The sequence below is a fragment of the Salvelinus namaycush genome, chromosome 30 (genome assembly GCF_016432855.1).
Source record: "Salvelinus namaycush isolate Seneca chromosome 30, SaNama_1.0, whole genome shotgun sequence".
NCBI lineage: Eukaryota > Metazoa > Chordata > Actinopteri > Salmoniformes > Salmonidae > Salvelinus > Salvelinus namaycush.
The window spans coordinates 1,246,394-1,265,761 of record NC_052336.1 but is presented as its reverse complement, the minus strand read 5'-3'; the positions used below and the strand labels follow the sequence as shown (position 1 = coordinate 1,265,761).

The 19,368-nt window shown below is 49.1% G+C and overlaps 1 protein-coding gene across 1 annotated transcript in view; it reads right to left on the bottom strand.

The window, feature by feature from the left end:
- Positions 1-19,368, bottom strand: part of LOC120024755 (liprin-alpha-1-like) — an 88,506-nt gene that overhangs the window by 13,351 nt on the left and 55,787 nt on the right. The window contains exons 15-19 of the mRNA XM_038969040.1: positions 16,023-16,254; positions 15,239-15,464; positions 7,311-7,435; positions 5,218-5,396; positions 4,887-4,980 (exon numbers count right to left, since the gene is read on the bottom strand). Of these exons, the coding sequence (XP_038824968.1) occupies positions 4,887-4,980; positions 5,218-5,396; positions 7,311-7,435; positions 15,239-15,464; positions 16,023-16,254 (856 nt within the window). The remainder of the gene's footprint in view (positions 1-4,886; positions 4,981-5,217; positions 5,397-7,310; positions 7,436-15,238; positions 15,465-16,022; positions 16,255-19,368) is intronic.

The following is a 19,368-nucleotide window of genomic DNA, read 5'->3' as shown; positions in this document are numbered from 1 at the left end:
CATGCCCAAATTAAACTGCCTGCTACTCGGGCCCAGAAGATATGATATGCATATAACTGGTAGATTTGGATAGAAAACACTCTAAAGTTTCCAAAACTGTTAAAATAGTGTCTGTGAGTATAACAGCGAAGACCTGAGAAAAATCCATTCAGGAAGTAGTTATTTTTGTTGGTTTTGTAGTTTTCTATTCAATGCCATTACAGTATCCATTGACTTAGGACTCAAATTGCAGTTCATATGCCTTCCACTAGATGTCAACAGTCTTTAGAAATTGTTTAAGGCTTGTATTCTGAAAAATGAGGAAGTAAGAGCAGTCGGAATGAGTGTCACAGAGCTTTTTCATGCGCACGACCGAGAGAGTGCCTTTCTTGTTTACCTTTTATATTGACGACGTTATTGTCCGGTTGAAATATTATCGATTATTTAGGCTAAAAACAACCTGAGGATTGAATATAAACATAGTTTGACATGTTTCTATGAACTTTATGGATACAATTTAGATTTTTTACCTGCCTGTTTTGACTGCATTTGAGCCTGTGGATTACTGAAGAAAACGCGCGAACAAAACGGAGGTTTTTGGATATAAAGAGACTTTATCGAACAAAAGGAACATTTGAGTAAATGAATGTCTGCTGAGTGCAACCATATGAAGATCATCAAAGGTAAGGGATTAATTCTATCTCTATTTCTGACTTGTGTAACTCTTCTACTTGGCTGGTTACTGTTTGTAATGATTTGTCTGCTGGGCTATGTTCTCAAATAATCGTAAGGTATGCTTTCGCTGTAAAGCATTTTTTAAATCTGACACCGTGGTTGGATTCAAAAGAAGTTAATCTTTAAACCTATATAAAATATGTTTTGTTTTCTGAATTGTTATAATGAGTATTTCTGTATTTGAATTTGGCGCCCTGCAGTTTCACTGGCTGTTGAAGAGGTGGAACGCTTCCGTCTCATGTACCCTAGAGAAGTTAACTAGATGGAACCAGTCTAGCTACCACTAGTACTATCTACTGTTAACTAGATGGAACCAGTCTAGCTACCACTAGTACTATCTACTGTTAACTAGATGGAACCAGTCTAGCTACCACTAGTACTATCTACTGTTAACTAGATGGAACCAGTCTATCTACTGTTAACTAGATGGAACCAGTCTATCTACCACTAGTACTATCTACTGTTAACTAGATGGAACCAGTCTAGCTACCACTAGTACTATCTACTGTTAACTAGATGGAACCAGTCTATCTACCACTAGTACTATCTACTGTTAACTAGATGGAACCAGTCTAGCTACCACTAGTACTATCTACTGTTAACTAGATGGAACCAGTCTAGCTACCACTAGTACTATCTACTGTTAACTAGATGGAACCAGTCTAGCTACCACTAGTACTATCTACTGTTAACTAGATGGAACCAGTCTAGCTACCACTAGTACTATCTACTGTTAACTAGATGGAACCAGTCTAGCTGCCACTCCATTAATATCTACTGTTAACTAGATGGAACCAGTCTAGGTACCACTAGTACTATCTACTGTTAACTAGATGGAACCAGTCTAGCTGCCACTCCATTAATATCTACTGTTAACTAGATGGAACCAGTCTAGCTGCCACTCCATTAATATCTACTGTTAACTAGATGGAACCAGTCTAGCTACCACTAGTACTATCTACTGTTAACTAGATGGAACCAGTCTATCTACTGTTAACTAGATGGAACCAGTCTATCTACTGTTAACTAGATGGAACCAGTCTATCTACTGTTAACTAGATGGAACCAGTCTAGCTACCACTAGTACTATCTACTGTTAACTAGATGGAACCAGTCTATCTACTGTTAACTAGATGGAACCAGTCTAGCTGCCACTAGTACTATCTACTGTTAACTAGATGGAACCAGTCTAGCTACCACTCCATTAATATCTACTGTTAACTAGATGGAACCAGTCTATCTACCACAAGTACTATCTACTGTTAACTAGATGGAACCAGTCTAGCTGCCACTCCATTAATATCTACTGTTAACTAGATGGAACCAGTCTAGCTGCCACTAGTACTATCTACTGTTAACTAGATGGAACCAGTCTATCTACCACTAGTACTATCTACTGTTGACTAGATGGAACCAGTCTATCTACCACTCCATTACTATCTACTGTTGACTAGATGGAACCAGTCTAGCTACCACTAGTACTATCTACTGTTAACTAGATGGAACCAGTCTAGCTGCCACTAGTACTATCTACTGTTAACTAGATGGAACCAGTCTATCTACCACTAGTACTATCTACTGTTAACTAGACGGAACCAGTCTAGCTGCCACTAGTACTATCTACTGTTAACTAGATGGAACCAGTCTATCTACCACTAGTACTATCTACTGTTAACTAGACGGAACCAGTCTAGCTACCACTAGTACTATCTACTGTTAACTAGATGGAACCAGTCTAGCTACCACTAGTACTATCTACTGTTGACTAGATGGAACCAGTCTAGGTACCACTAGTACTATCTACTGTTAACTAGATGGAACCAGACTAGCTGCCACTCCATTAATATCTACTGTTAACTAGATGGAACCAGTCTAGCTACCACTAGTACTATCTACTGTTAACTAGATGGAACCAGTCTAGCTACCACTAGTACTATCTACTGTTAACTAGATGGAACCAGTCTATCTACTGTTAACTAGATGGAACCAGTCTATCTACCACTAGTACTATCTACTGTTAACTAGATGGAACCAGTCTAGCTGCCACTAGTACTATCTACTGTTAACTAGATGGAACCAGTCTAGCTACCACTAGTACCCTCTACTGTTGACTAGATGGAACCAGTCTAGCTACCACTAGTACTATCTACTGTTAACTAGATGGAACCAGTCTAGCTACCACTAGTACTATCTACTGTTAACTAGACGGAACCAGTCTATCTACTGTTAACTAGATGGAACCAGTCTAGCTACCACTAGTACTATCTACTGTTAACTAGATGGAACCAGGCTAGCTACCACTAGTACTATCTACTGTTAACTAGATGGAACCAGTCTAGCTGCCACTAGTACTATCTACTGTTAACTAGACGGAACCAGTCTATCTACTGTTAACTAGATGTAACCAGTCTAGCTACCACTAGTACTATCTACTGTTAACTAGATGTAACCAGTCTAGCTACCACTAGTACTATCTACTGTTAACTAGATGTAACAAGTCTAGCTACCACTAGTACTATCTACTGTTAACTAGATGGAACCAGTCTAGCTACCACTAGTACTATCTACTGTTAACCAAATGGAACCAGTCTAGCTGCCACTAGTACTATCTACTGTTAACTAGATGGAACCAGTCTAGCTGCCACTAGTACTATCTACTGTTAACTAGATGGAACCAGTCTAGCTACCACTCCATTAATATCTACTGTTAACTAGATGGAACCAGTCTAGCTGCCACTCCATTAATATCTACTGTTAACTAGATGGAACCAGTCTAGCTACCACTAGTACTATCTACTGTTAACTAGATGGAACCAGTCTAGCTGCCACTAGTACTATCTACTGTTAACTAGATGGAACCAGTCTAGCTACCACTAGTACCCTCTACTGTTGACTAGATGGAACCAGTCTAGCTACCACTAGTACTATCTACTGTTAACTAGATGGAACCAGTCTAGCTACCACTAGTACTATCTACTGTTAACTAGACGGAACCAGTCTATCTACTGTTAACTAGATGGAACCAGTCTAGCTACCACTAGTACTATCTACTGTTAACTAGATGGAACCAGTCTAGCTACCACTAGTACTATCTACTGTTAACTAGATGGAACCAGTCTAGCTGCCACTAGTACTATCTACTGTTAACTAGACGGAACCAGTCTATCTACTGTTAACTAGATGGAACCAGTCTAGCTACCACTAGTACTATCTACTGTTAACTAGATGGAACCAGTCTAGCTACCACTAGTACTATCTACTGTTAACTAGACGGAACCAGTCTATCTACTGTTAACTAGATGTAACCAGTCTAGCTACCACTAGTACTATCTACTGTTAACTAGATGTAACCAGTCTAGCTACCACTAGTACTATCTACTGTTAACTAGATGTAACAAGTCTAGCTACCACTAGTACTATCTACTGTTAACTAGATGGAACCAGTCTAGCTACCACTAGTACTATCTACTGTTAACTAGATGGAACCAGTCTAGCTGCCACTAGTACTATCTACTGTTAACTAGATGGAACCAGTCTAGCTACCACTCCATTAATATCTACTGTTAACTAGATGGAACCAGTCTAGCTGCCACTCCATTAATATCTACTGTTAACTAGATGGAACCAGTCTAGCTGCCACTCCATTAATATCTACTGTTAACTAGATGGAACCAGTCTAGCTACCACTAGTACTATCTACTGTTAACTAGATGGAACCAGTCTAGCTGCCACTCCATTAATATCTACTGTTAACTAGATGGAACCAGTCTAGCTACCACTAGTACTATCTACTGTTAACTAGATGGAACCAGTCTAGCTACCACTCCATTAATATCTACTGTTAACTAGATGGAACCAGTCTAGCTACCACTAGTACTATCTACTGTTAACTAGATGGAACCAGTCTAGCTACCACTAGTACTATCTACTGTTAACTAGATGGAACCAGTCTAGCTGCCACTCCATTAATATCTACTGTTAACTAGATGGAACCAGTCTAGCTACCACTAGTACTATCTACTGTTAACTAGATGGAACCAGTCTAGCTGCCACTCCATTAATATCTACTGTTAACTAGATGGAACCAGTCTAGCTGCCACTCCATTAATATCTACTGACGTATCTACGTTGCGTCACTAACAGAAGCAGTGACAGGATGTGGAAACACCTACTTCTTCTGCAGTTTCCTGTTCTTCTCAGCGGGTCCGCCTAGTTTGCCCAGCCCCAGCGCATCCTGGGGAGAAGTCTCTGCCTCGGGGGTACCAGCTGTGAGGAGAGATGGAGGGTCAGAGGTTAAAGTCAGTGCAGGTAGTCCCTTCCTGTTTCAGCTTGTTTTCTTCTGTTTGCTGCCTAATGAACATGACCCAGCAGGCATGTTTTAGGGAGGGGAACACTGACCTTGGCTGCCAGGGGACTGACCTTGGCTGCCAGGGGACTGACCTTGGCTGCCAGGGGACTGACCTTGGCTGCCAGGGGACTGACCTTGGCTGCCAGGGGACTGACCTTGGCTGCCAGGGGACTCCTTGCTCCCTGGGGGGCCTGGCCGACCCTTCTCCTTCTTGCCGAAGAGGCGCCCGATGGAGGACTTGATGCTCTTCTTCTTGGCTGCCTTGTTCAGGGAGTCCTGACTGCTGTTACTGCTGCTGGGGTTACTACCCTGTCCGTCCTGTAGGGTGGTCATACTGACACAGAGAGAGGAGGGGTGAGAGGAAGAGGAGAGGGAGGGGAGAGAAAAGGTGGGCGAGAGAGAGATAAGGAGAAGGGGGAGATAAGGAGAAGGGGAGCGAGAGAGAGAGAGAAGGGGAGCGAGAGAGAGAGAGAAGGGGAGCGAGAGAGAGAGAGAGAAGGGGTGCGAGAGAGAGAGAGAGAAGGGGAGCGAGCGAGAGAGAAGGGGAGCGAGAGAGAGAGAGGGGGAGCGAGAGAGAGAGGGGGAGCGAGAGAGAGAGAGGGGGAGCGAGAGAGAGAGAAGGGGAGCGAGAGAGAGAGAAGGGGAGCGAGAGAGAGAGAAGGGAAGAGAGAGAGAGAGAGAGAGAAGGGAAGAGAGAGAGAGAGAGAGAGAAGGGAAGAGAGAGAGAGAGAGAGAAGGGAAGAGAGAGAGAGAGAGAGAGAAGGGAAGCGAGAGAGAGAGAAGGGAAGCGAGAGAGAGAGAGAGAAGGGAAGCGAGAGAGAGAGAGAGAAGGGAAGCGAGAGAGAGAGAGAGAAGGGAAGCGAGAGAGAGAGAGAGAGGGGGAGCGAGAGAGAGAGAGAGAGGGGGAGCGAGAGAGAGAGAGAGAGAGAAGGGGAGCGAGAGAGAGAGGGGGAGCGAGAGAGAGAGGGGGAGCGAGAGAGAGAGAGAGAGAGGGGGAGCGAGAGAGAGAGGGGGAGCGAGAGAGAGAGGGGGAGCGAGAGAGAGAAGGGGAGCGAGAGAGAGAAGGGGAGCGAGAGAGAGAAGGGGAGCGAGAGAGAGAAGGGGAGCGAGAGAGAGAAGGGGAGCGAGAGAGAGAAGGGGAGCGAGAGAGAGAAGGGGAGCGAGAGAGAGAAGGGGAGCGAGAGAGAGAAGGGGAGCGAGAGAGAGAAGGGGAGCGAGAGAGAGAAGGGGAGCGAGAGAGAGAAGGGGAGCGAGAGAGAAGGGGAGCAAGAGAGAGAAGGGGAGCGAGAGAGAGAAGGGGAGCGAGAGAGAGAGGGGGTGCAAGAGAGAGAAGGTGAGCGAGAGAGAAGGGGAGCGAGAGAGAGAGAGAAGGGGAGCGAGAGAGAGAGAGAGAAGGGGTGCGAGAGAGAGAGAAGGGGAGCGAGCGAGAGAGAAGGGGAGCGAGAGAGAGAGAGGGGGAGCGAGAGAGAGAGAAGGGGAGCGAGAGAGAGAGAAGGGGAGCGAGAGAGAGAGAAGGGAAGCGAGAGAGAGAGAGAGAAGGGAAGCGAGAGAGAGAGAGAGAAGGGAAGCGAGAGAGAGAGAGAGAAGGGAAGCGAGAGAGAGAGAGAGAAGGGAAGTGAGAGAGAGAGAGAGAAGGGAAGCGAGAGAGAGAGAGAGAAGGGAAGCGAGAGAGAGAGAGAGGGGGAGCGAGAGAGAGAGAGAGAGAAGGGGAGCGAGAGAGAGAGGGGGAGCGAGAGAGAGAGAGAGAGAAGGGGAGCGAGAGAGAGAGGGGGAGCGAGAGAGAGAGGGGGAGCGAGAGAGAGAAGGGGAGCGAGAGAGAGAAGGGGAGCGAGAGAGAGAAGGGGAGCGAGAGAGAGAAGGGGAGCGAGAGAGAGAAGGGGAGCGAGAGAGAGAAGGGGAGCGAGAGAGAGAAGGGGAGCGAGAGAGAGAAGGGGAGCGAGAGAGAGAAGGGGAGCGAGAGAGAGAAGGGGAGCGAGAGAGAGAAGGGGAGCGAGAGAGAGAAGGGGAGCGAGAGAGAGAAGGGGAGCGAGAGAGAGAGGGGGTGCGAGAGAGAGAGGGGGAGCGAGATGAGCATGAATGCATAAAGAGATATACAGAGAGATATGTGGATAGATAGATTGAAAGATCAGAAACAGAGGGATGAAGGGATGAATGAACGAACAGATAAGAGAACGACAGAAGGAGAGAGAGAAACATGGCTGTTGTAGAACACAGACATATATTGGTGAGGCAGAAAGGTGCTTCCTACCTGCGGATGTCTCTGATGTCCTCATGGCTGGCAGTGTGGCTGGCCCCCTTGTGCAGGCGCATGGAGCGCGGGGTGGTGGGAGGAGACGTCTCACACTGGATTGTGGTCTTGTCGTCCTGGGCAGACTAGACATAACATGGGGACACTCAGTCAGTCACTGTCTTCTAATGGGAAAAGGGGGTAGAGGAGGAGAGCTTTTAAAAAGCGTCTCTTCCTTCTCTGTATGGAGACGATGGGGAGGACGGTGGAGAAGACAGACTAGTTCTTCAACCTAGAAAGAAGAAAATAACATGTCGCTTTGTGACATGTTCATTTCAGGATGTTCAAGACACTCAGTGATTGGGAAGTGTAGAGGTGAGACACATGTTGGGGGAGGGGGGGACCGAAGGAAAGGGTCCAGGTTAGAGGAAGTTGGGGAGTGTGGGGTTGGATAGTCACATTTTAGGGGGGTGTAGAGTCTAGACTACAGATTATGGTTGGGAAGGTGCAGACAGACCGGCAGGCAGGCAGGCAGGTTAAAGGTCAGAGAGAGAGAGCAGTGGTCTCTAGATTACCTTCCTGCGATGCTTGCGCAGGTCACTAGGCTGAAGCATGGCAGCAGAGGAGGAGAGAAGAGAGGACATTAGATACACACACTACCAGCAGAACAGAAAGCCCAGCATAGGCACACACAATACACAAGGTGTGTGTGGAGGAAGAGTGTCTTCCAAAGAGACACACAAACACACACACACACACACAGAGACAGACACACTCACACACAGAGATAGACACACAGACCAGTGAAAAAGTAGAGTCCAACATTCAGTTTGAGGACAAAACTGTGGAAATCAGGTCGACCATGTTACACACACAGTCCTCCCCCCTACCACCACCCTGCATTACTACATCACTCTACTGTCTCCCCCTACCACCACCCTGCATTACTACATCACTCTACTGTCTCCCCCTACCACCACCCTGCATTACTACATCACTCTACTGTCTCCCCCTACCACCACCCTGCATTACTACATCACTCTACTGTCTCCCCCTACCACCACCCTGCATTACTACATCACTCTACTGTCTCCCCCTACCACCACCCTGCATTACTACATCACTCTACTGTCCCCCCCTACCACCACCCTGCATTACTACATCACTCTACTGTCTGTCTCCCCCCTACCACCACCCTGCATTACTACATCACTCTACTGTCTCCCCCTACCACCACCCTGCATTACTACATCACTCTACTGTCTCCCCCCTACCACCACCCTGCATTACTACATCACTCTACTGTCTCCCCCTACCACCACCCTGCATTACTACATCACTCTACTGTCTGTCTCCCCCCTACCACCACCCTGCATTACTACATCACTCTACTGTCTCCCCTCGTACCACCACCCTGCATTACTACATCACTCTACTGTCTGTCTCCCCCTACCACCACCCTGCATTACTACATCACTCTACTGTCTGTCTCCCCCTACCACCACCCTGCATTACTACATCACTCTACTGTCTCCCCTCGTACCACCACCCTGCATTACTACATCACTCTACTGTCTGTCTCCCCCTACCACCACCCTGCATTACTACATCACTCTACTGTCTGTCTCCCCTTACCACCACCCTGCATTACTACATCACTCTACTGTCTGTCTCCCCCTACCACCACCCTGCATTACTACATCACTCTACTGTCTCCCCCTACCACCACCCTGCATTACTACATCACTCTACTGTCTCCCCCTACCACCACCCTGCATTACTACATCACTCTACTGTCTGCCCCCTACCACCACCCTGCATTACTACATCACTCTACTGTCTCCCCCTACCACCACCCTGCATTACTACATCACTCTACTGTCTGTCTCCCCCTACCACCACCCTGCATTACTACATCACTCTACTGTCTCCCCCTACCACCACCCTGCATTACTACATCACTCTACTGTCTCCCCCTACCACCACCCTACATTACTACATCACTCTACTGTCTCCCCCTACCACCACCCTGCATTACTACATCACTCTACTGTCTCCCCCTACCACCACCCTACATTACTACATCACTCTACTGTCTCCCCCTACCACCACCCTGCATTACTACATCACTCTACTGTCTGCCCCCTACCACCACCCTGCATTACTACATCACTCTACTGTCTCCCCCCTACCACCACCCTGCATTACTACATCACTCTACTGTCTCCCCCTACCACCACCCTGCATTACTACATCACTCTACTGTCTCCCCCCTACCACCACCCTGCATTACTACATCACTCTACTGTCTCCCCCCTACCACCACCCTGCATTACTACATCACTCTACTGTCTCCCCCTACCACCACCCTGCATTACTACATCACTCTACTGTCTCCCCCTACCACCACCCTGCATTACTACATCACTCTACTGTCTCCCCCTACCACCACCCTGCATTACTACATCACTCTACTGTCTCCCCCTACCACCACCCTGCATTACTACATCACTCTACTGTCTCCCCCTACCACCACCCTGCATTACTACATCACTCTACTGTCTCCCCCTACCACCACCCTGCATTACTACATCACTCTACTGTCTCCCCCTACCACCACCCTGCATTACTACATCACTCTACTGTCTCCCCCTACCACCACCCTGCATTACTACATCACTCTACTGTCTCCCCCTACCACCACCCTGCATTACTACATCACTCTACTGTCTGTCTCCCCCCTACCACCACCCTGCATTACTACATCACTCTACTGTCTGTCTCCCCCTACCACCACCCTGCATTACTACATCACTCTACTGTCTCCCCCTACCACCACCCTGCATTACTACATCACTCTACTGTCTCCCCCTACCACCACCCTGCATTACTACATCACTCTACTGTCTCCCCCTACCACCACCCTGCATTACTACATCACTCTACTGTCTCCCCCTACCACCACCCTGCATTACTACATCACTCTACTGTCTCCCCCTACCACCACCCTGCATTACTACATCACTCTACTGTCTCCCCCTACCACCACCCTGCATTACTACATCACTCTACTGTCTCCCCTACCACCACCCTGCATTACTACATCACTCTACTGTCCCCCCCTACCACCACCCTGCATTACTACATCACTCTACTGTCCCCCCCTACCACCACCCTGCATTACTACATCACTCTACTGTCTGTCTCCCCCTACCACCACCCTGCATTACTACATCACTCTACTGTCTGTCTCCCCCTACCACCACCCTGCATTACTACATCACTCTACTGTCTTTCTCCCCCTACCACCACCCTGCATTACTACATCACTCTACTGTCTGTCTCCCCCTACCACCACCCTGCATTACTACATCACTCTACTGTCTGTCTCCCCCTACCACCACCCTGCATTACTACATCACTCTACTGTCTGTCCACGTTCAAACATACACAGTCTGTGAAATCTGGGGAAATCACACTGAGGTCAAAGATCAAGGGAGGGAGCAGAGTGAAAACACTGCAAAACACACTCCGGGGGGGGGGGGTTCAGTCTGCTAGTAGCTAATGGCTGAGCTACAGCTTTACGGGGTCGCTCTCACACAGCGACCGTGCTGGGTGTTCAAAAAAAAAAAAGATTAATTGGTTTAAGTTGATACAGGAAATTAAACACACTACAACAGGCCCGTTGACCTAAAGGGACAGGCCCGTTGACCTAAAGGAACAGGCCCGTTGACCTAAAGGGACAGGCCCGTTGACCTAAAGGGACAGGCCCGTTGACCTAAAGGGACAGGCCCGTTGACCTAAAGGAACAGGCCCGTTGACCTAAAGGGACAGGCCCGTTGACCTAAAGGGACAGGCCCGTTGACCTAAAGGGACAGGCCCGTTGACCTAAAGGGACAGGCCCGTTGACCTAAAGGGACAGGCCCGTTGACCTAAAGGGACAGGCCCGTTGACCTAAAGGGACAGGCCCGTTGACCTAAAGGGACAGGCCCGTTGATCTAAAGGGACAGGCCCGTTGACCTAAAGGGACAGGCCCGTTGACCTAAAGGGACAGGCCCGTTGACCTAAAGGAACAGGCCCGTTGACCTAAAGGGACAGGCCCGTTGACCTAAAGGGACAGGCCCGTTGACCTAAAGGGACAGGCCCGTTGACCTAAAGGGACAGGCCCGTTGACCTAAAGGGACAGGACCGTTGACCTAAAGGGACAGGACCGTTGACCTAAAGGGACAGGACCGTTGACCTAAAGGGACAGGCCCGTTGACCTAAAGGGACAGGCCCGTTGACCTAAAGGGACAGGCCCGTTGACCTAAAGGGACAGGCCCGTTGACCTAAAGGGACAGGCCCGTTGACCTAAAGGAACAGGCCCGTTGACCTAAAGGAACAGGCCCGTTGACCTAAAGGGACAGGCCCGTTGACCTAAAGGGACAGGCCCGTTGACCTAAAGGGACAGGCCCGTTGACCTAAAGGGACAGGCCCGTTGACCTAAAGGGACAGGCCCGTTGACCTAAAGGGACAGGCCCGTTGACCTAAAGGGACAGGCCCGTTGACCTAAAGGGACAGGCCCGTTGACCTAAAGGGACAGGCCCGTTGACCTAAAGGGACAGGCCCGTTGACCTAAAGGGACAGGCCCGTTGACCTAAAGGGACAGGCCCGTTGACCTAAAGGGACAGGCCCGTTGACCTAAAGGAACAGGCCTGGGTAATGTTCAGGGGGCACAACACAAAGAAAACCAGCATCAACGTGTCCAATTCTGTTTTGAAATGTTTTGCCACGGTGTGCCCTACTGAACACAGCCTAGGACTGTGGTAATAATATGTGACTCATGTAATGTGACAGGGGAGTGAGGCAGCCAGGGATATGGGACTAATGTCATGTGACAGGGGAGTGAGGCAGCCAGGATTATGGGACTCGTGTCATGTGACAGGGGAGTGAGGCAACCAGGGATATGGGACTCGTGTCATGTGACGGCAGAGTGAGGCAGCTAGGGTTGATGTGCCCCTGCATGCCTTTTCTCCAGCTTGGCATCTCTAGAGTAAATAAACAAATGGAGTAGCAGCACATATTTCCAGGAAAGGTTCTCCTAGTCCTGCTCTGAACACAGGAAGAGATAAGAGAACCAGGAAGAGGGGGGGGAGACAGAACTCAAACGCAGAACTTAATCAAGCTGAGGGGAAAATACCTCATTTAACTCTGTCGAGTCTGAAATGAAGTCTGAATTGAGCACAACAAGGCTCTACTTTAACATATCAAAATCAACAGCCATTCTGTCTGGCGCGTGATGAGCTAACAGCCATTCTGTCTGGCGCGTGATGAGCTAACAGCCATTCTGTCTGGCGCGTGATGAGCTAACAGCCATTCTGTCTGGCGCGTGATGAGCTAACAGCCATTCTGTCTGGCGCGTGATGAGCTAACAGCCATTCTGTCTGGCGCGTGATGAGCTAACAGCCATTCTGTCTGGCGCGTGTTGAGCTAACAGCCATTCTGTCTGGCGCGTGATGAGCTAACAGCCATTCTGTCTGGCGCGTGATGAGCTAACAGCCATTCTGTCTGGCGCGTGATGAGCTAACAGCCATTCTGTCTGGCGCGTGATGAGCTAACAGCCATTCTGTCTGGCGCGTGATGAGCTAACAGCCAAACAGAGTTTTCACATTTGCTCTGCATCTTCATTGGTTAAGCTACCTGCCTGATCTTTTTCTGAAGTCCAATGGGGGCCCAGCATTCATGGACAACTTCAAAACCCTTCCATGAGAGGCTAGTGAACAGCTAGTGATTGCTGTGTGGCCCCACAGATGGACCGTGGGACAGGGGGCGGTGTGTGTGAGTGCGACCCCAGGCTGACTGAACCCTGCCTGGGGAAGAGAGGAGGAGGGTAGGGGGTGGTACCTGGAAGTAGCATGGAGAATAGCTACAGGCAGGGGGGGCAGGTAAGCTAATGCTAGCAGCAGGGTAGGGCAGGTAAGCTACCGTCTGCTGGTGGGACAGAGACCTCTGGATCACATAGGGGTTATAGAGGTAGTGCTGGGGGAACACAGGTACAGATTACACACGTCACCTACCAAATACAAAACGCCAAACTAGTAGCTAGTTCCATGAACGTGTCAGAAACACTGAACAGATGAAAACTTTAGATTCTAATGGACACAGATCTGACAACACAGGAAACAGATCTCCCATGGACTAGTTTGAACAGGGGATGGTATTATGATCCAATAATGACACATGACAGTGAAGCTAAAGGGGGGGGGGGAAGAGAGAGAGAGAGAGAGAGAGAGAGAGAGAGAGAGAGAGAGAGAGAGAGAGAGAGAGAGAGAGAGAGAGAGAGATGAGAGGGTGTCATTCTAGAGGAGGATGATGTCATTCTAGAGGAGGAGGGTGTCATTCTAGAGGAGGAGGGTGTCATTCTAGAGGAGGAGGGTGTCATTCTAGAGGAGGAGGGTGTCATTCTAGAGGAGGAGGGTGTCATTCTAGAGGAGGAGGGTGTCATTCTAGAGGAGGAGGGTGTCATTCTAGAGGAGGAGGGTGTCATTCTAGAGGAGGAGGATGTCATTCTAGAGGAGGAGGATGTCATTCTAGAGGAGGAAGATGTCATTCTAGAGGAGGAAGATGTCATTCTAGAGGAGGAAGATGTCATTCTAGAGGAGGAGGAGGATGTCATTCTAGAGGAGGAGGAGGATGTCATTCTAGAGGAGGAGAATGTCATTCTAGAGGAGGAGGATGTCATTCTAGAGGAGGAGAATGTCATTCTAGAGGAGGAGGAGAATGTCATTCTAGAGGAGGAGGAGAATGTCATTCTAGAGGAGGAGGAGGATGTCATTCTAGAGGAGGAGGAGGATGTCATTCTAGAGGAGGAGGAGGATGTCATTCTAGAGGAGGAGGAGGATGTCATTCTAGAGGAGGAGGAGGATGTCATTCTAGAGGAGGAGGAGGATGTCATTCTAGAGGAGGAGGAGGATGTCATTCTAGAGGAGGAGGAGGATGTCATTCTAGAGGAGGAGGGTGTCATTCTAGAGGAGGAAGATGTCATTCTAGAGGAGGAGGATGTCATTCTAGAGGAGGAGAATGTCATTCTAGAGGAGGAGGAGGATGTCATTCTAGAGGAGGAGGAGGATGTCATTCTAGAGGAGGAGGGTGTCATTCTAGAGGAGGAGGGTGTCATTCTAGAGGAGGAGGATGTCATTCTAGAGGAGGAGGAGGATGTCATTCTAGAGGAGGAGGAGGATGTCATTCTAGAGGAGGAGGAGGATGTCATTCTAGAGGAGGAGGAGGATGTCATTCTAGAGGAGGAGGAGGATGTCATTCTAGAGGAGGAGAATGTCATTCTAGAGGAGGAGAATGTCATTCTAGAGGAGGAGGGTGTCATTCTAGAGGAGGAGAATGTCATTCTAGAGGAGGAGGATGTCATTCTAGAGGAGGAGGGTGCCATTCTAGAGGAGGAGGGTGCCATTCTAGAGGAGGATGATGTCATTCTAGAGGAGGAGGATGTCATTCTAGAGGAGGAGGATGTCATTCTAGAGGAGGATGATGTCATTCTAGAGGAGGAGGAGGATGTCATTCTAGAGGAGGAGGAAGATGTCATTCTAGAGGAGGAGGGTGTCATTCTAGAGGAGGATGATGTCATTCTAGAGGAGGAGGAGGATGTCATTCTAGAGGAGGATGATTGAAAGGCTGCTTGTTTCAGAGAGGAAGAAAGAGGACCTGGTTGATCAACATGGATGGACTGAAGCTGAATGAGTAAAAGGAGACTGATGATGGATGGAGTGTAGGGCCCAATCTCAAATCCCCCCCCCTAAACCCTACGCCCTAAACCCTACGCCCTTGTGGAGAACTGAGAGGATTTAACAAGCGTATGTAATTTGATGAGAGCTCCACTTGTTCTCTGATAGGCTAGGTGGAACTTCCACCAATCAAATCCTCTCAGATCTCCACAAGGGCATAGGTCTCTCTCTCACCAGGGTCATGACTCCCATGCGGTCCACCTCTCGGTTGGGGCTGCGGTTGGGGATGCGTCGCGGGGTGGAGGAGCCTGAGCCGGGGGGCGACGAGCCCCCCATGGAGGAGGGGGGGATGGAGCTCATGGAGCGGAAGCGGCTGCCCCCCAGGCTGTCCCCACTGCCCACACGGCTCTCGATCTCCTCTGCCAGCATGGCTGTGTTCTCCTTCTCCTCTTGAATCATCCTGGAGAGGGGGGAGAGAGAGGAGAGCGAGAGGGGGGAGAGAGAGGAGAGCGAGAGGGGGGAGAGAGAGGAGAGCGAGAGGGGGGAGAGAGAGGAGAGCGAGAGGGGGGAGAGAGAGGAGAGCGAGAGGGGGGAGAGAGAGGAGAGCGAGAGGGGGGAGAGAGAGGAGAGCGAGAGGGGGGAGAGCGAGAGGGGGGAGAGAGAGACGGGGGAGAGAGAGGAGAAAGAAAGGGGGAGGGAGGGAGAGGAGCGATGGGAGCAAAAGGAGCGAGGGGAGGGAAAGGAGCGAGGGGAGGGAAAGGAGGGGGAGGGAGCACGAGATGGAGAGGAGGAGGAGGGAGAGGAGGAGGAGGGAGGGAGGGAGAGGAGGGAGGGAGAGGAGGAGGGAGGGAGTGCGAGGAGAGGGAGCGGGGCAAGAGAGATGTTAGTGTTAGCATCTCCTTGTTTTCTCTAAAATGAAAAAGGGAAAATGTTTCTCATCAGATTATTAGAATGACATCTCCAGAATGATGTTGAAATACGTCCAACATGCTGATAGTAGGGATGTGTGTGTGTGTACCTGATCTCGTTGTTGATGGCGTCCAGCTGCTCCTGCAGCATGAGGGCCAGGGTCTGAGCGTCGGCCTGGCCGGCAGGGGACAGCGGGTCCTCTGAGCTGAAGATGGTCTCGCGCTCATCGTCCTCCAGGTCTGACATGTCCAGGTCAGACTCAAACGCCTGAGCAACGTTGGCCAGAACATTAGCCTGCTGCACGCGCTCCCACTCCTGTTCATTCAGAGTCTGGACCTGGGGGGGGGTGGGAGAGAGAGAGAGGGGGAAATAAGAGAATGTGAAGGAAGAGAGAGGGTGGGTGGGGGGAGAGTGAGGGGAGAAGAACATTCGAGAGGGAGGGAGAGAAGGGGGGGAGAATGTGGGAGGGAGGGAGAGGGGGAGAGAGGGAGGGAGCGAGGGAGAGAGAGGGAGGGATGAGGGAGGGAGGGATGATGAGTGAGAGGAAGGAAAAGTTAGAGAAAGTTAGTCACAGAATCGGACGGTCCAGAATACCTTTAAGCCATGTTCTGTAAAACACACTCCACAGCAACACTATCAAATCAACCTCTCATTATTATGGTTGTCTTTACTCTGACTTACATGTCTCTGATGTCCAGAGAGGAAGCAGAGGGAGAGAGAGAGAATACCATCAGATACAGAACAAATGAGAGAGGGAGGGAGGGAGAGAGAGAATACCATCAGATACAGAACAAATGAGAGAGGGAGGGAGAGAGAGAATACCATCAGATACAGAACAAATGAGAGAGGGAGGGAGAGAGAGAGAGAATACCATCAGATACAGAACAAATGAGAGAGGGAGGGAGGGAGAGAGAGATACCATCCGATCAGAACAATGATAGAGGGAGTGAGGGAGAGAGAGAGATACCATCAGATCCAGAACAAATGAGAGAGGGATGGGGAGAGAGAGATACCATCAATAAGACAAATGAGAGAGGGAGAGAGAGAGAGAGAATACCATCAGATACAGAACAAATGAGAGAGGAGGGAGTGAGGAGAGAATACCATCAGATACAGAACAAATGAGAAGGGAGGGAGAGGAGAGGAACCATCAGATACGAACAAATGAGAGGGAGGGAGGAGAAACCAGAGACAATGGGGGTGGAGGGCGGTGAGAGAAATACCACGATACGAACAAATGGAGAGGAGGGACAGAGAGAGAGAATACCATCAGATTACCAGAACAAATGAGAGAGGAGGAGGGAGAGGAGGAGAATACCATCAGATACAGAACAAATGAGAGAGGGAAGGGAGGGAAGAATCCATCAGATACAGACACAATTAGCGAGGGAGGGAGAGAGAGAATACCATCGATTACAGAACAAATGAGAGAGGGAGGGACGAGAGGAATAACCATCAGATAGCAGACAAATGAAGAGGGAGGGAAGAGAGAGAACATACCAATCAGGATCAGAACAAATTAGAGAGGGGGAGGGAGAGAATAGCCATCAGATACGAACAAATGAGAGAGGGGGTAGAGAGAGAGGAGAATACCATCAGATACAGACAAATGGAGAGGGAGGGAGGGAAGAGAATACCATCAGAATACAGACAAATGATAGGGAGTGGAGAGAGAGATACATCAGATAGATAACAAATGAGAAGAGGGAGGGGTAGAGACAAACCCTCAGATACAACAAATGGAGAGGGATGAGAAGGAGAGAATACCATCAGATACAGAACAAATGAGAGAGAGGGGAGGGAGAGCTAGAATACCATCGATACAGAACAAATTGAGAGAGGTAGGGAGGGAGAGAGAGAATACCATCAGATTACGAACAAATGAGAGAGGGATGGAGGGGAGAGAATACCATCAGATACAGAACAAATAGAGAGGGAGGGAGAGAGAGATACCCTCAATCGAACAAATAAGAGAGGTAGGGGGAGAGAGAGAATACAAAAATCGATACAGAACAAATGAGAACGAGAGGGATAGAGAGAATCCCATCAGATACAGACAAATTAGAGAGGGCGGGGGAGAAGACAACCATCAGATACAGAACAAATGAGAGAGGGAGGGAGGGAGGGCGAGATACCATCAGATACAGAACAAATGGAGAGGGAGGGAGGGGAGAAGAATACCCTCAGATACGAACAAATGAGAGAGGGAGGAGGGAGAGAGATACCATCAGATCCAGAATAAAAATGGAGAGGAGGGAGGGATAGAGAGAGGATACCATCAGATACAGAAACAAATGAGAGAGGGAGGGAGGGAGAGAGAGAATACCAATCAATACAGAACAATGAAGAGAGTGAGGGAGGGAGAGAGAGAGAAACCATCAGATCAGAACCAAATGAGAGAGGGAGGGAGAGAGAGAATACCATCAGATACAGAACACATGAGAGAGGGATGGAGAGAGAGAATACATCAGCTACAGAACAAATGAGAAAGGAGAGAGAGAGAGATACCATCAGATACAAGAACAAATGAGAGAGGGCGGGAGAGAAGGAGAGAGAATACCATCGATACAGAACAAATGAGAGAGGGAGGGAGGAAGGGACTACCATCAGAGTACAGAACAAATGATAGAGGGAGGGAGAGAGAGAATACCATCAGATACCAGACAAATGAGAGAGGGAGGGAGGAGAGAGAATACCCTCATATACAGAACAAATGAGAGGAGGGAGAGAGAGATACCATCAGATACAGACACAATGAAGAAGGAGAGAGAGAGAGAGAGAATACCGCAGATACAGACAAATGGAGCGGGTGGAGGGAGAGAATACATACAGATCCAGAACACATTGATAGAGGGGAGGGGAGGGAATACACTCTATACAGAACAAATGAGAGAGGGAGGGAGAGAGATGAAACCCATCATAATACAGACAAATGATAGCGGGAGGGAGTAGGGAGAGAATAACCATCAGAATACAGAACAAATAGAGCAGGGAGGGAGGGAGAGAGAGAATACATCAGATACAGACACATGAGAAGAGGGAGGGAGGGAGGAGGAGATACCCATCAGATACAGACAAACATTGAGAGCGGGAGGGGCGGGGGGAGAGAAACCATGATACGAACAATTAGGCAAGGGAGGAGAGAGACGAGAATACCATCAGAAAATAACCAAAGGAACAAATGAGAGAGGGAGGGGAGTGAGGGAAAGAATACGCATCAGAATACAGAACAAATGAGAGAGGGAGGGAGGAGAGAGAGAAAACCATCAGATACAGAACAATGGAGAGGGAGTAGGGAGGGAGGGAGAGAATACCATCAGATACAGGAACAACTGAGAGAGGCGGGGAGGGAGAAGATAGAATACCTCAGATACAGAAACAATTGAGAGATGTAAGGGGGGGCGAGAGAGAATACCATCAATACAGAACAAAATGAGAGAGGGATGGGGAGCGAA